Source organism: Furipterus horrens, unplaced genomic scaffold (genome assembly GCF_987537825.1).
Source record: "Furipterus horrens unplaced genomic scaffold, mFurHor1.1.pri manual_scaffold_2, whole genome shotgun sequence".
Taxonomy (NCBI): domain Eukaryota; kingdom Metazoa; phylum Chordata; class Mammalia; order Chiroptera; family Furipteridae; genus Furipterus; species Furipterus horrens.
Window position 1 is genome coordinate 192,119,071 of NW_028327172.1, and position 16,553 is coordinate 192,135,623.

At 37.9% G+C, this 16,553-nt stretch overlaps 1 protein-coding gene across 4 annotated transcripts in view; it reads right to left on the minus strand.

Annotated features, from left to right (window-relative positions):
- Positions 1–16,553, minus strand: part of LIMCH1 (LIM and calponin homology domains 1) — a 315,733-nt gene that overhangs the window by 88,032 nt on the left and 211,148 nt on the right. For all 4 annotated transcript variants that reach the window (XM_090266941.1, XM_090266945.1, XM_090266943.1 and 1 more), the window contains exons 4-6: positions 11,501–11,607; positions 6,647–6,677; positions 4,519–4,629 (exon numbers count right to left, since the gene is read on the minus strand). In XM_090266941.1, the coding sequence (XP_090123067.1) occupies positions 4,519–4,629; positions 6,647–6,677; positions 11,501–11,607 (249 nt within the window). The remainder of the gene's footprint in view (positions 1–4,518; positions 4,630–6,646; positions 6,678–11,500; positions 11,608–16,553) is intronic.

Consider the following 16,553-nt stretch of genomic DNA (forward strand, 5'->3'; position numbering starts at 1 on the left):
TCAATTAAGAAATGGGCAAAGGACCTGAATAGACACTTCTCCAAAAAGGACATACAGAAGGTCAATAGACACATGAAAAGATGTTCAATGTCACTAATCATCAGAGAGAGATGTAAATTAAAACCACAATGAGATATCACCTCACACCTGTCAGAATGACTATCACCAAAAAAATCAACAAACAACAAATGTTGGTGAGGATGTGGAGAAAAGAGAACCCTCATGCACTGTTGGTGGGAATGCAGATTAGTGCAGACACTGTGTAATAAAGTATGGAATTTCCTCAAAAAATTAAAAATGGAACGGCCTATGACCCAGTGATTCCACTTCTGGGAATTTATCCCCCAAACCCAGAACACTAATTCAAAACACTATATGCACCCCTACATTCATTGCAGCGTTATTTACAATAGACACGATTTGGAAGCAGCCTAAGTGCCCATCAGTAGATGAGTTGATAAAAAAGCTGTGGCACATCTACACAATAGAACACTACTTGGTCATAAAAAAGAAGGAAATCTTATCCTTTGCGATAGCATGGATGGAGCTGGAGATTATTATGCTAAGTAAAATAAGCCAGTCAGAGAAATACACGTACCACATGATTTCACTGATATGTGAAATCTAATGAAAAAATAAACTAACAAACAAAATAGAAATAGATTTATAGATATAAGAGAACAGGCTGACAGCTGTCAGAGGGGAAAGGGGTTGGGGGCAGGGTGGAAAGGTAAAGGGATTAGTCAGAGGAAAAACAACTCATACATGGAGAACAGGATCGTGATTATAAGAGTGAAGGGGGCTTAGGGGAGGTAGAAAAAGGTAAAGAGGGGATAAATGGTGATGGGAGGAGGCCTGATTCGGGTAGGTGAACACACAATATAATATACAGGTGATGTGTTACAGAACTGCATACCTAAAACCTATATAATTTTATTAACCATTGTCACCCCAATAAATTAAATAAAAGAGATTCCAATCTGTCCACTGTGCTAATAGCTAGTAGTTCCAGTCAAAGTGTATTAGTGAATGGGGTGAAAATAACCAGCTTCCATGGCATTTTGAATTTTTTCACTCATCTGTCCACTTCTCATTGCCTTTTGTCAGAGATAATGAGAACCAGTGAATGTTGGTGAATGACGTTTGGTATCTGAGAAACTCCAGATGCCTCTGCTTTACCACCCAACATTTTCTGCTTCTTTTGTGTTTTATAATGTGGCTCCATAGTATTCTGGAAGGGTTTCAGGTTCTACTTTTCCAGTCTGATGACCCATCCCCACCTACTACACTCTGGATGGGGAAGCTATCTATTCCACAGATACTTACTGAGCACCATGTATGTGCCAGGCACTGTCTTAGTGCTGTGAACACAACATTCTATAAATCTGATTAACACCTCATCCTCATGGACCTCATGTTCGAGTTAGGAAGACAAAATATAAACAGACATAAAGATAAATGAATACAAATTTGGGTGGTAAATACCATTGAAAAATCAAGCAGGTTAAGGGAAGAAAAGTTGATGGGGGTTTCTATGGTGGGCAGATGTCTGGGCTTCTCCATTGCGCTCCCTCTCTTTATCTCTGGTTAACAATCCTCCCTTCCTGAAACAGTAGTGGCTTAGGCCAATCATGGTCTCCCTTGCCCCTGGTCACAGTGGCTAGTTCACAAAAATGACCCACATTGGGTCAAAGTACACCCCTAGGAATTTTACAGCTGGGACAAGGGGAGGAATTCCCTGACTTTCTGGGCAAGTAGTTAGAGAAGACAATCCTGGGGGTGCTGCTAGCCATGTTCTCTGATGTGAGGGAATGTTTGCCTATTGGAGGAGAGAATGAATTCAAGGAGAGATAGGAAGAGACGAGGGAAAGACATAGAGAAGAAGAACCTAGACAGCTCACTTTCTAATTCGAGTCTCTGAGATCCCAAAGGCCACCTTGCCCCCTGGTTCTCTCTTTAATCTCTATTGGCATAGTAATTCCCCTTTGTTCAGTTCAGCTGTTCCCTCTTTTGGAAGACTTCCTCTGACATGCCCAGGCTCAGTGAAAGGCCACTCTCACCATGCCTTCAGGGATCTTTTTTGGATATAGCAATAGCAACATACTATGAGTATTTATAATGTGCCAGACACTTATGCCAAGGACTCTGCATGTGCTACTTGTATTACAGAACTTAACAAGTTGCACCATAGTTAAAAACTTGTATGCACATTTCTCCCAATAGAAAAATTAATATAAAAAATTTATGGCTAATCTCTTCTGTGAAAGAAAAAAATTTTAATTTCAAATTTATTTCAGCCTGTATACGTGCAGAAGAGATGGCTGTGGTTCCTCTATATCTGTTTTCTATTCTTTTCCCAGTGAAAATACCCAGTTTTTAGCTGAAACAAAATCTACTTTTCCCACGGCTTTTCTTACAGCGAGGTATGGATGTGTGACCAAGTTTATCTGGTCAACAGAACGTGAGCAGAGGCGTAGTGTATGACTTCCCAGAAGTGTGTTTAAAGGAAGGACATAGGCCCTTCTTCTCCTCATCCCTCCTTTCTCCTGACTCAGATGTGGACATGGGGCTAAAGATCACACAGTCATCAGGAACCAGCAGGTAAAGAGCCATGGACTGAGGATGATGGAACAAAAAGATGGAAGGAGTCTGGTCCTCAATGATCATCAACTCCTATCAGCCCTGGACTGCTCATGTCAAGGCCTCATTTATAATATGTGACTTCGAAATAAAATTCTATCTTACTGAAGTCACTGTTTGACTTTTCTGCATTTCCCAGCTGAACCCAATCCTAATTGAGAAAATGAAATAATATGTATTCCAGATTAACTAATATTTCCAGGTATTGGATAGATCTATGAAGTTCAGGTCAACTATTCTTCATTTTCTATTGCATTATGGGACTGCCACAGCCGGCCATTTTAGTTGTCGTGTTTTGTCCAGGGATAACTGCTCTCCCATGTCCTGTGATGTTATCTATACTCATTAAAAAGGCAACACTGTTCATAATAACAGCCAATTTCAAAGCAGCTGAAATAACCAATTGTCTCAACAGAAAGCTAAGCTAAGAAAGTTGAAGAAACCACTAACTGTTCAGACTGCGGAGGAGCTGTACTAATAATGGTTAGAAATTCCAATAACAGAAATAAATCCTGCAGGGGAACTGTGAGGCAGAGCTTTTAAATATGTGGCTTAAAAGAGATGGCCTGTGTATCATTATTCAAGTCCAAATTTAATAATACAAAAAGTTTAGATTTCACAAATCAAGACTGGACCTGTACTGCATTCATACTTTCTCTAACTACAGAGTTAGATGAAAAAAATTAAAGGATAAAAAAGGATTAAGAAACACTAAGAAACAATGTGTTGTGCTTAATGAAGTGGGTATGTTTTGTTTTTTTTTTAAAGAATTTAGTTTTAAAACTTTGTTTACATGTATTATGACCAATATGAAGCTTTGTCCATTTATAAATATGTGAGCCAGACCGGCTCAAGGCAAATAAGAATAATGGTGGGGCCGTTAGCTTTCATTTAAGGGAAAAAAGACTAAATTATTAGAAAGTTGTAGCAAATTCTTGCTTTCAGTATTAAAAGAAAAATTTTAAAGCAAGAAATGTCTCTCAATGAGGTCTCATTAGTGCATTTAGTTTGCATGTTAGAGAGCAAAGAAGAGCAAGGCCTTCATTGATTTGTGCCACAATGTGGGCCTTATCCAAAACCCAGGAATGCTCTTGATTACGAATGAGCCTTACCTATTCACTGAGGCTGGCTGGGTGGGGCTTCTCTCAGGTAATACTATATCCTAGTACTTTGAGTGAGTTAATCTATATTTCTGAACCTTAAAAAGGAACACACAGGCAGGCACATATAAAACGTCCCCCTGTTTTTTTGACAAATCCCTACTATAGGTCTTTTCCATAATCAAATAAACAAAACTTTAAATATTGTAAAAAATGTTTTTTTCAAAATTTCCAGCTCATTCAAATACAATGGCCATGAAAGGCACATCTTAAAAGAGAATGTGTCTAATTATCAGAGCCTGTCCAGGGTGGATGCCCAGGCAAGGAGTTGACTGATGTGACCTCACCCACACGAAGGCCCTGATGGGTAAGCAAAATGACCTTTAGGACAAAAGCGCAGAACAAGTCTTCATTTCTGTATAATGCTGTATTGTTTAATTCAGGCATTATTCCCCCGAGAAAACAAGTACTGAGCTCTTTGGCACACAAAGCCATATACTGATGGATTGAATTTGCTCTTTCGGAATTCAAGTTGGATGAGCTAAGATCTCTCATTCTCCAAAGGGTATAAGAGTTGAGGTAAGCGTGGAAAGCATGAGGCAAAGATGTGATTGGAAGTACATCATTGGTAAAACAAGTGGTCATTTCCTTAAATGCATGACATCTTTGGCCTGGTTGATTCCACTGTGTAGAACTGGAATGATCTTAAAAACAAGCCAATACATTGCTCTCCCACCTTGTCTAAACCTCATGGGTTAAAGAAGAAAAGTCAAGTTACCTTTCTCATCTGAGCCAGCAAGCCTTCAAACTCCTTCAGGTTCAGTGTCGTTCCGCTATAGGATGCACAGCTATTCGCTGCCTTTCCCAGCCAGTAAATGGTAACCAATACCTGTGAAACGAAACCATGCACAAGAGCGGAAGGATTTTCCCTTAAGAATTACTTTCAAACTAAGGAATCAATAATGTTCCACTAACAGGGAAACAGAAAGGTGAGACTGTGCAATACTGATTTACAAGAACCACCACCCATGAGGTATCCATTAAATGTAAAATCATTTTAATAAGAACCCAATGCTATATCAGTCAACACAATCATGATTCAGTAAAATAAGACTCCATTGTTAGGAAGAGTTCAGCTATAAGACAACAAGAAGAAAAAATAAATCCTCTACAATTATTTTTGTATAATGAAATATTCAAATATTCAAAATTAGGAAGTAACATTTTTCAGAAACTCTGGAGTTTTTACCTAGCCAAGCAATGAATAAGTTGGCAATTCCTTTTGAGAGAGGGGCTTTCAAAGGCCTACACTTGCTACTTGTGGGCACAGAAGTTCTGCTAAAACCAATGGCAAAAATCCCAAAGAAGTGATAAAAGTTAATTAGTGGTTTCCAGCAGAAAATCAACACAACACATCTAACTAAAGACAGAAGTAAACAATGTAATGAAGAATATGATGTGCAGATATCTAGTGTTGGGGTACAGGTGGACTCCCATTAATCTGAGAAAAGAACTATTTAGCCTGGACAAGGTGACTTTCAATTAAACTATCTTAATAGTCGTAGAGATTTAACATGTGTGAGAATGTCTGTGAACGCTCAGTGGTCTGAAACTACAGCCCTAAGAGATTTTGTTCTGTCTTTCCAAAGAAACTGTTCACAAAAGCAACTGCTTTTACAGCAACATTCCCATAAAACCCAAATAAAACCCAGCAGGGGTTGGCTGAAGATGAGTCCCTAACACTGAATTATTGGGATCCGAAGATTACAGAAAAGCTAAGACTATTACTTTATTTTCACATATGGTTTTGTTTCTTCAGCCAGGCTGCAAAGTACGTATGTACCTCTCTTCACTCACTAGGCCAGACAGTGCTTCAGAAAATGTTATGTGGACATGGGTTCAGATGATGACAGGCCCAAAATATGGTTAAGTGCCATCAATGCTTTGATGTGATTTGGTTTTCTACCTCTGTGGGAAAATTTTACTTTAAGAATCCTTCAAAACGTCCAACAAGTCTTTTTTATTTTTTAACTGATGACTTACAAAAAATTTTTCAGAGAACAGACAATTGCAAATGTCAGGACATTAACTAGGATCATAAAATAACTGATGTGTAACTAAGAGAGTATGAGGCTTTCCTGAAAGGTGTAATAAGAGAAAGGAAAACATAATTGTGTTCTGTTTTAGATGACTGGTCCTCTCATTTGTTTAAAATTGTGTGATGAAAAAATGGCATATAGCCTTAGTTTTTTAGAAGAAGAAAAATGAGATAAGAATGAGACTGGTAATCAAATATAATAGCACCCTAGAAATTTTAAAAACGTGGGTGTCACAGCTAATTTTTCTATTTTATATGTGGAAGGCCATTTCTTACCTCCCTCTATCTAACCTTAAAATAAAAGAGCAGTAATATGGTTGCCTTCTGAAAATGAGATGTAACTCAAGAAAGTTAATTTGGGGAAGTACTAATAAAAATTCAAAAGATTAATAGGAAAAAAAGTACAGATCTATGACAGTTAACACTATTCACACTGTGCTGCTCTTTCCCTAAAACGATTTGCCCAACTGCATAATTTAATAATCCCAAATGTGCCTATCAACAGAAAGGAACTAACATCAGTGCGGAGAAATCATTTTGTATTTAAGAAACTGAATCAACAACAGGGCACAGGCTTTTATTTGTTTATTTCTGGATTGAGAACTTATTTAATTAAAGAGATCCCCCAACCTACCATTTTTATTTCAATTTTGGCCATTAATTATTCTATCAAAGACACATATACTAGTTTTCTAGGACTCTTTCTTTCAAGGCATATAAGAGGCATTGAGTGTATGAACTAAATTTTACACTTGAACCGCCAAAGTGAGAAGGAATAAGTTTGGAAAGTAAAGTTAAAAACACTTACATTTTTCAGCTTCCTACTATAATCAATGCTCCTAATTAAGGAAAAAGAAGAGAAAATATGATCAGAACAGCAGTTTCTTCACTATGATCTTCCCTTCAACACTTCTCAGATGTACCTGAAGTTAATTAATATAATGAAACTAGGAAAATATAATATTTTAAGGCTTATGATTATTTCAGGTACTAAGTGAAAATAGTTAGACAACACAAGGTGGGCTTAGAAGTTTATAGTGCACCACGAAAAGATGAAGATTTCGTAACATCTGGAAAATGAAAAATTCCATTTAAACCCAAGACTGTTTATATTTGTATTCCCAAAGTTTTAACTGTGGAAGTTAAATTTTGCCTTAATTATAAACCGCTAACAAATGAAAATCTGATTGTACTTTCAAATATTTTTCATACAAATTATATATATATATATATATATATATATATTTCCTCACTCAAGGGCATTCTTTTCATTGCTTTAGAGAGAAAGAGAGGAAGAGATGGAGTGAGGAAAAGATGGAGAGAGAAAGAGAGAGACATCAATGTGAGAGAAATATTGATTGGATCCCAACCTAGGATCAAACCTGCAACCTGGGCATGTGTCCTGATGGGGAATTGAACCCATGATTCTTTGGCTACAGGATGATGCTCCAACCAACTGAGCATACCAACCAGGGCTTCATACATGTACTTTTAACAAAGGTCTAAAACCTTAATTAAATAGGCCTGAAAAGATATGTATAAGATAAATACTATCCAAATATTTGTTCTTTTCTGCCATGGACACAAATTAGTGTTCGGAATTGGCTATAAGCAAGAAAATATGCATGTTATATTTAAATACACACATGTGCATTCTTATATATACATAAATATTTATTCTCAAACTATAAACAAATAAGCTAGTTGGTGGTACTTTCTAAATATTCAGGCAGTGAAATATAAAAATTTTTCCAAAATTATTTCAAAGTTCCTTTAATATGTCAACAAATAAATACTAGGAAAAACAGATATTGTTTGTGTGTGTGTGTGCGTGTTCACAGTAACTTAAGGTGGGGAGACAGGAAGGAGAGTGTAAACAATTATATGAACCAGCCAAGAATTCCTTTAAGCTTTTAGATTCCAACTACCTCATTGCTGCATATTCTGATCCAATATACATATTAATGAATAGGTGTACAATTTTAAGTCAATTGAAGTCTGAAGAAATAGAAAACAATGTAGTACATACTAAGATAAACTTATTGGTCCAATTTGGATTTGATTAAGAGTGTTTTCATGTTTCCCCCTTTTAACAGAAAAAATATGCCATTAGATATTTGCTAGGATTTTTAAAAAATTTAACAACAACAACAACAACAACAAACAGATGAAAAGAAAATATAAAGATTCAAAATTTTTATAAAGCAATTAAGGACAGGGCACACAAACCTTTTTCTGCATTGACAATAAAAGTTCATTGATTAAAACTGTGACCCAGTTCTAAGAAATTATGCTTGGCACATAGTAGGAGCTCACAAAATATCTGTTGAATGACTTCCACACAGCAATTCGTTTTGTGAAAATATTCCCAGTCTTTCAGAGAAACACTCAGGAGCAACACAAAGCCTTTGCTCCCTTTCATCCAGTTGTTTTGATCCCTGGAATGATACTTGCCGCGTGCCCTCTGCACTACGCTTTCATTCCCCATCAAGGTTGTCTGGCATCCATTACAGGTAGAGCTCACTAAATTACACAGGCAGTAATCATTTGCAGGTTTTTCCTTTTTTTTTTTTTTTAAGTCTACTCAAGTTACTTCTAAAAAAAAAAATGTAAGAAAAACACCTACAATGAAAGGTAAAGAAACAAGTGTTTTTTTAAAAACAATTTCAGAAAAGCATCAAAATTTTCTCTGTGGGATCTACCCCTATAATTTATTGCTTATGGTATTCATTGGTGTCAGTGGGGTGTTCTCCGTCTCTACTAAAGTTCTGCTCATCTCTCAGAGGAAAAGGCAGAGATATACAGCAGTTCTACTTTGATCTACGAGAGCTATAAAACCTACTTATGGTACAAATGTCTGATGTACAGTGCCAAATTAACCAGCACATTTACGGAAAGGTTATAAGCAGAAACCTCATCTGTGCCCCACTCTCACTAAAACTAGAAACAATTTTCTCTGTACTGTAATAAGTTCATGGCATAATTTTAATATAAAGTTATTTATGTTCTAAATATTCCTACAGTGATATAAAAAATTTTCTTCCTAATTATTCCAAGTTCAACATCCTACCATGCTTGTGGACTGCCCCTCCCACCCCATTCATCCTTGCTCATTACCCTTCTACCACACCAGCTACTTTTCTTTTAAAACATCAAATTGGTTTGTCTTCCCCAGCTTTTTCTATGCTCTTCTGCTGCACTGCATGCGTTACAGATCGCTGTCTGGCTGGTTCTGGCTTCCCATTCATGTCTTGGCCCTCAGCTGAAACGCTGCCTCTTCTGAGGGGCTACTCTTGACCACCTTTGGACTGGTCACTATGTTCTTTTTTTTTTTTTTTTTCAGTTTTATTGAGAGTCAATTGACATATAGTGTTGTATAAGTTAAAGGTTTACAACACAATGGTTTGATATATCCATTAGTGTGATAGTCACTGTCTTTCACATCATCTATGTTTTCTTCTCAGCACTTACCCATTCCTACAATTTCTTTTTTATTTATTTAGTTATTTCTCATTTGTTGACCCCAGGTGTAAATTCCCTGTGAAGAGGAGGCATCAGCTATCTTAGAGTGTTCTGGTTCTCTGGGGACTGGGAAGTATGTGACATATAGTAGCTGCTCAGTAAATGTTTATTGAATGAATGAATCAAAAATGATAGTGTCACAGGGGAAGATGATGGAAAAGTATTGCCTAAAGAAAACAATATTGCTCAAGTGAAGGAAAAATTAAAAAGGAAGAAAATGAGGAAAAGAAATGCAAAAGGGAAGATAGAAAGACAAAATAAAGAAGGGAATGGAAGCACAGGGAAGAGAAGGAGAGGTGAAAAAGCAGCAGAAGAGAAAGATAAAGGACAGAAAAGAGTAGAAGAAGGGGAAGATGGGGCACTAACTGAGAAGTGATTGTGTCTGTGTGCCACTGGTCTAAGTGACATTTTCCCCTTTAATTCAAGTCTCTCTTTTTTTCAGGAATAGGTTTAGAGTCATCTTCTCAGATCTACACTGATCAGATTTTAGTTAGAATCACACCTGAGAGAACAGTCTGTCCAATCCCATTTTATAGCTGAAGACACAAAACCCTACTGAAATGAGAGGACTTGCCTAGACCTAGAAAGATACAGATGGAAGGCTAGGGCCCCCAACTTCCTGGTACCCAGTATTTTTGTAGATAAGTGAGAAAGGTGCTAAGAGTTCTGGATTTCGAAAACCAATCTCAGCGTTCTCCTGGTTTAGTAACATATTGATTTAAAGTAGCTCTAAAAAGTAAATGAATATGTCAAAGTGAACTTCCCCCACTTTCCAAGCGATATATGTATGACTAATTATGATGTTGCATAGTTTCTAGCTACTATTGTTTCTGGTCACTTGCCACCAAGTGAAACTACAAATGTGAGATGAGGCAGAACCTGAAACAATTTCCTAAAATAAACAAAATTTATGGAGGCTGGGTAAAATAATAAATGGAGCATGTGATGACTAAAATGAAGTTTACAGTGGTTTCCATATTCAAATATCATAATTTTTTTTCTGTTATTTTTGCCTTTAACCAACATTTTTCCATGAGAAATATTAGAGAATGGCACATTAACAAGAGAGAAGTAATTTTATATAATCAGTCATGGCTGGCCCTTTCTTATTTCGTCACAAATCATAAAATCCAATATAGACTCATAACTTGATTTCATTCAGTAGTTTCCATTTCCCCCCCCAATCATTTTTCCCCATCGATTATTTTTTAAAAATCAATATTGTCAAATAATATAAAATTAACAGCTCTTATTTTTGGCATCTCTCCCTTTTCTATTTTTCTATGATAAAATAACTCAAAAGTAATCAAAAGAAGTGTAGCCAATTCACAGACCCTGTTCATGTAATTAAGCTTATTATTAAGGTATATTTGTGCCAAACATTGTTTGACTAAAGTGAAAATGTTTTATATGAAATTTGTAGAGTCCAAAGGACTTCTCAACTAGAGGAAAGTTATGTCTACCATCTCATTAAGGACTTTTTTTCTTCATTACTCCAGTCAAGATCTACTTCTTTACAGAGAAGCACATTGCCTTTCTCTTACTTTGACATTCTTTCCCTAGAATTCCTTGGTCCCAAACATGGCTCAGTGAGTAGATACAGTCAACAATAGCCAAATGGCCAATGATCCATCTTCAAAGAACTTGATCATTGACACATATGAGAAAACAGTTACAAATGTAAATGAAAACAAGACTTCTCCATAACCTATTCCTCTCTTTGCATAATAAACAGACTTCAGATCTGCTTACCAAGTTTGCAGTCTTCCAAAAGCCTATTTCAATGGCCAAATGGAGCCAATAAAAGCCTTTTGTCAGCACACACAGATTCTGTGCATATTTCTCTCTTGCCTCTCCCTCCTTTAAGTTTCACTGAAAATTTTTTTCCTTCTCATTAACATTTTAACTCTATAGAAGTGATGGTTGCATTTCAAAAAATTGTATTTGACCAGAATGAGAACTGTACACAGAGGGAAGGTCAAGGCATCTTGTTTTGAAAGCTCGATTTTTTTTCCCCTTCACATTTTTATTTTATTAGGCATGCCCAACTGTCTGCCTCTTAAACCACAAAACATCATCACAAAACTGCAACTCCAATCATAAATGGATTTCCCTTAAACATAAATCGTGAGTCACTTACTTGACTGTTACTCTGTTGGATGTATCCTGTAGGTCACTAGGGTCAAAAAGTTGAGATTCTTTAAGGCCGAGCTCTTTACAACCTCTCAAGAATAAGATGATATTATCCTGGAAGGAAGAAAAGAAATCCAAGTCTGTATTATTTTATATTATCTTTATGAACCAGCCCTTTCTCTAATAGTCCAATTACTGGATGGATGTCAATCATTAAGGCAGCAAGACTCAGGTCTAAATCACAGCTTGTTGAATAAAAAAGGTCATACTTTGTTAGGACAGGCTGGAGTAAAGAGACACTTCAAACTTCTAAACCCACAGCCATGCTGGATTCATTTTTTTCCCTTAACCTTACACATTGCTGTAAAATTGCAAGTAAAATATCATTGAGAAGCAGAACTTAGCATCTTCTGGTGGAACACACTCCTAAATTAGATAACTCCTATTGTAAAGTTTTGTCCATGTCTTATTGCCTAGAATCTGGTTGAAAATTTACATAAAAAATTGGTTTTACTACCGGAGTGTCATCTTCAGTAAATTTTTTTATTGATCTTCTAAAATATATTCATTATCAGTGGGTTTTCCCTGATAATATCTTTCTTTGGGCTATAAACTGAATTAAATGGGAAAAAATCTAGACTTAATTGGGAAGGGAAAGAGGGGCAAGGAAAGCTTTTGAAAAAATAATGCGAAAGACCCTCCGCAAAGCAAACATTTCTCTAGCAGGTAAGAATATACTTCGAACTGGCAGAGTAGCAGGCACGATTGACAGTTAAGAAGGGTTCTGGTATTCATCTGTTGGGAGCCATTAAAAATAAACAAATGGCTCTGGAAGGGATTGCAATTGTGGCTCATCCTTTTGGAACTCCAGGGTTTTAACAGCAGGCTCAGTAGTTACAAGTCTCTGTCCTCTTCTTAAAAGACTTCTGATGAGCTGGCTGGCCCCACCATGTAGTTAAAATTACAGGAGGGGAATGATAAAAGGCGGCTCCAGAAGCCATGTCAGTGTGAATCCATCTGAATACTGTAAGAAAGATGCTAAAGAATCTGAAATGATGGTGGTGTTTACTGAACTGTGTATTTACCTGAGTGCAATTCAACAAAGTGAACAGAAAGCAGAGATTTTCTCAATTATTCAGTATGTAGGCAGGATTCTAAGATGATCCCCAAGAATCCCACCTCTGGTGTACACATCCTGGATTATCCCCTCCCCTTGAGCTCCAGTAGAACCATGAATGTGAGGGGCTCACTCTCTGTGATCATGTTACTAACTAGGTGACTTTCAGATAATCAAAAGCAAGATTATCTGATTGGGTCTGACTTAACCAGGGGAGCTTTTAAACAAGGAAAAGTCAGAGCTCCTGGTGGCCATGAGTTCTAAAGCTGTAAGGAGAAGCATTCTGTCAACAACCGCATGAGCTTGGAAGAGGCTTGGATGAAGCTCAAATAGGACCACAGCCCGCATCCCACCCAATACCATGATTTTAGCCCTATGATATCCTGAGCAGAAACTAAGATAATAAATTGGTGTTGATTTAAACGGGGCTACATTTATAGTAATTTTCTCTGCAGCAATAAAAAAAATTAATACACCCAGGCTCAAAACAACATGAAAAATAGCAATAGGCTGCTAACATTTATTTAGCCCTTTTTATATGCTAAGCATTCTTCCAAGAGCTCTACATTTACTAATTCATTTAACCCCTGCACGACCTAGTGAGGTAGGTACTACCTTCATCCCCATTTACAAACAAGCAGGCTGAGGCACAGAACAATTGAGCACCTTGTCCAAGGCCACACAGCCAGCAAAGGATGAGGATGGACAATAACATCACAGATGAGGAACCTGAGCATCAAATCTGAGGCCAGCACAAAAGAAAGAGGATGCTATGGAGTCAGGGGCTGCTCGCAGAGGGCCTTGAAGGCTATGGAAGGCAGGTTGTGAAAGCCACAGAGGGGCTGCAGTCTGGAAATGAACACCCAGACCTGCAGCAGAAGAAGACAATTGGGGGTAGGCTTATAGGGTAGCAAATGGAGTGAAGGAAGACTTAAGGGGAACAAGATAGGAGACAGAGGGACCAATGAGATACTACAATCTCACTTTCCCACCACAGCCTTTCTTGGAATGTGTTCTTTCCTGCATCCCTGGATTTTTTTCAGCAGGCAAGATGTGCTGTCATTCACAAGACCTGTGTCATTCACAAGGCCTCTTGTAGACTGACAAGGAGCTGGTCATAGCCTGAAGTCATCCACACCCTGGCCAGTCTCTCCTACAATTACTTGACATGTTTTAAAATTATCAAATGTCTCCTTGGAGTTCTTCTATGTTCCCTCCCATCTCCAGAGTTTTATAGATGTTCAGGTAAGCTTTATCTTGGGCATTCAACTATGTTTCTGGTTGGTCCGTGAGCTCTGAGAGCTTCCTGCCCAGAGGAAAACCAAGGATGTGCCCTGTGTCTCTCTAGGAATCATTTGGGACCTCAATAAAAGGACCAGACCTGTAACTACCATGTAGTCCCACAAGAAGCACATGACTGGGGCACCCCAGATTCTCAAGAAGGACAAGGAGGCCTGCTTTTGTATGCACACCCAGATGCTCAGATGCCCAGATGCGTGCCTGAGGTCCATGCTGTATTCAGCACACAGACTGCAAACACAAAAGCGCTGTGTTACAAGCCAGGCTGGACAATTTGGGCTGGGAGATTTAAATAACTGCAGGTCTCCTTCCAGCTCCTTGCTGCAACCTAATGATGCTGGAGGGAAGCCAGACCCCAGTCAGGAGAAAAGCCAGAAGGAAGAACCCTCCAGCCAAGAGCTAACAGGGGCAGCCACCAGAGTGGGCAGGAAGGACTGTGCCTTTAATTATATAAAATGCAACTTGCAAATTCCAATCTGCTTTGCTCTTCACACTGAGATTTTTTCCACATTTATAATTCCAAGCAAAACTCACATATTAATGTTTTAGCTTCAGAAGCCAAGCAGCACAACAGCATTTCAGTTCCAAGGGAGAAGTGGAAGACACTGCTTTAGAACAATGAGCACTATATTTAGCTCTCACTAATGTAGTTTTACAAACCTATTATGATTGTGTAGGGCTTCAAAAGAAGTTCTTTAGGACTCTTCTAAAAAGTCAATGTCATGAAAAAGCAAAATTGGAGACTGAAGTGACATGATGACCAAACATGATTTATGTTTCGTTGGATTGGATCCTTGATGCAAAAAGGAAAAGTAAATAAGGCTATAAAAGTCCAATTTAAATATGAACTATATGTTAGATGATACTATTGAATGAATGTTAATTTTCTTAGACATGTTGATGATGATATTACAGGTAAATGAAAGAGTGTCTTTATTTTTAAGCAAATATGTGAATTATTAGGGATGAGTTATCATAATGTCTATAACAATTTCAAATGGTTAGGGAGCAAAAATGCATTTGTGTACATGCATATGAGAGAGAGAGAGAGACCGAGTGAGAGACAGACAGACAGACACAGAGAGAATGAATGTGTTTGCCTGTCACGGAGAAAGAGATACAGCAAACATAGCAAAATATCAACAATTGATGAATCTAGATCAAAGATTAGCAAACGTCTTCTGTGAAGAGCCAGAGAGTAAACATGGCTTTGTGGGCCTGCGGTGGTCTCTGTCAAAATGACTCACCTCTGTTTTGTAGACAATACATAATAAATGGGAGTGTCCATAACCCCATACCCTTTATTTACAAAAGCAGGCATTGGGCTGGATTGGGCCCAGAGCTGTAGTCCACAGGCCCTGTTGTAGGTAAATGATCACCCAGGCAATTCGCTCTGCCATTCTTTTGACTTTTCTGTACATTTGAAATTTTTCAAAACATTTTTAAAAAAAAGGTTTTTAAATTTGTGGAAATGTATTCAACTACATAGGGTTATGACTTCACTGGCAAAACCAATTTCATAAAATTCAAGGAAAAAGCTTACTCACCTCAGAGACAACTATTGCCAAGCCACTGAGGTAAATGTTCAGGTCCTACCTAAGGAAAGTTACCATTTCTGGCTAACTGGAAAGTACCGTAACATGAGGCTCTGTGCATCCAACATAGACACGTAACATAAAGTTCCTAACAGAGTCCATTTTGTGCTGGACTAATATGAATGTACGGATTTATACTGCTGTTCATGTAACTACCAGGCATTCATCCTCCTTATTCCTGGCCCTGTGGTTTCCCATTTCATTAATGCGTGGGCCTGCTGTGTATATGAAAACATTCCCCAGGGGCCCTGGGCTGAGGCCTGAGCCCCCCTCCCTCACGGGACCTCTTCTCTGAATAAGTCCTTGTATTTTTCTCCCCTCCCTTCTCACTCCAAAGACAAGATGAAGGAAGGCCCAGGATGGTCTCTGCTCCCAGAGTGTAGCAGTGTCCCTAACATATGGTAGGAACTCACTCAATATTTATAATAAAGTAAGTAGTAAGTTCTAGGTACTCATAAGAATGAAAAAAACAAAAACAAAAACACCCAACAATATTCCTTATCCTCATGGAGCTGACATTCTAGTAGATAAAATAGTAAGAACTCACAAAAAAAGTATCTTGTCTTCACAATTCATTTTCATGATTCATCGAATAGCTGGAATTGTTTAAGATACACACAAACAGAGGTCTGACTTCAAATCAGACAATGAAAATGAGAGGACAACAAATATATCAAGGAACACGGCACAACAGCTTTGGAGTCAGAAGGACTCTAGTTAGAAGCCCAGCCTCATCCACTTCTAAGTTATGTGACCTTGGGCATAGTTCCTCGGACTTTTCTGATCCTCAAACTTCTATTCTGCCATCAGCCTGATAGGGACATCAGAATTACAGAAAATGTAGGTTAAGAACACAGCCCAGTGTCTGGTACCTTCTGGGATACTCATTATATAGAAGCTATTATTATGATATTATTGTCAACTCAGGTCATGAAAGGACAACAGAAGGTGAAATGAAGAACAGTTTATCCTCTCTGAAAAACAGACACAGTGTGTATTTATAGCCCTTGCCAGTTACATGGGAGATGGCAGAAAAAGAAAAAAAAAGT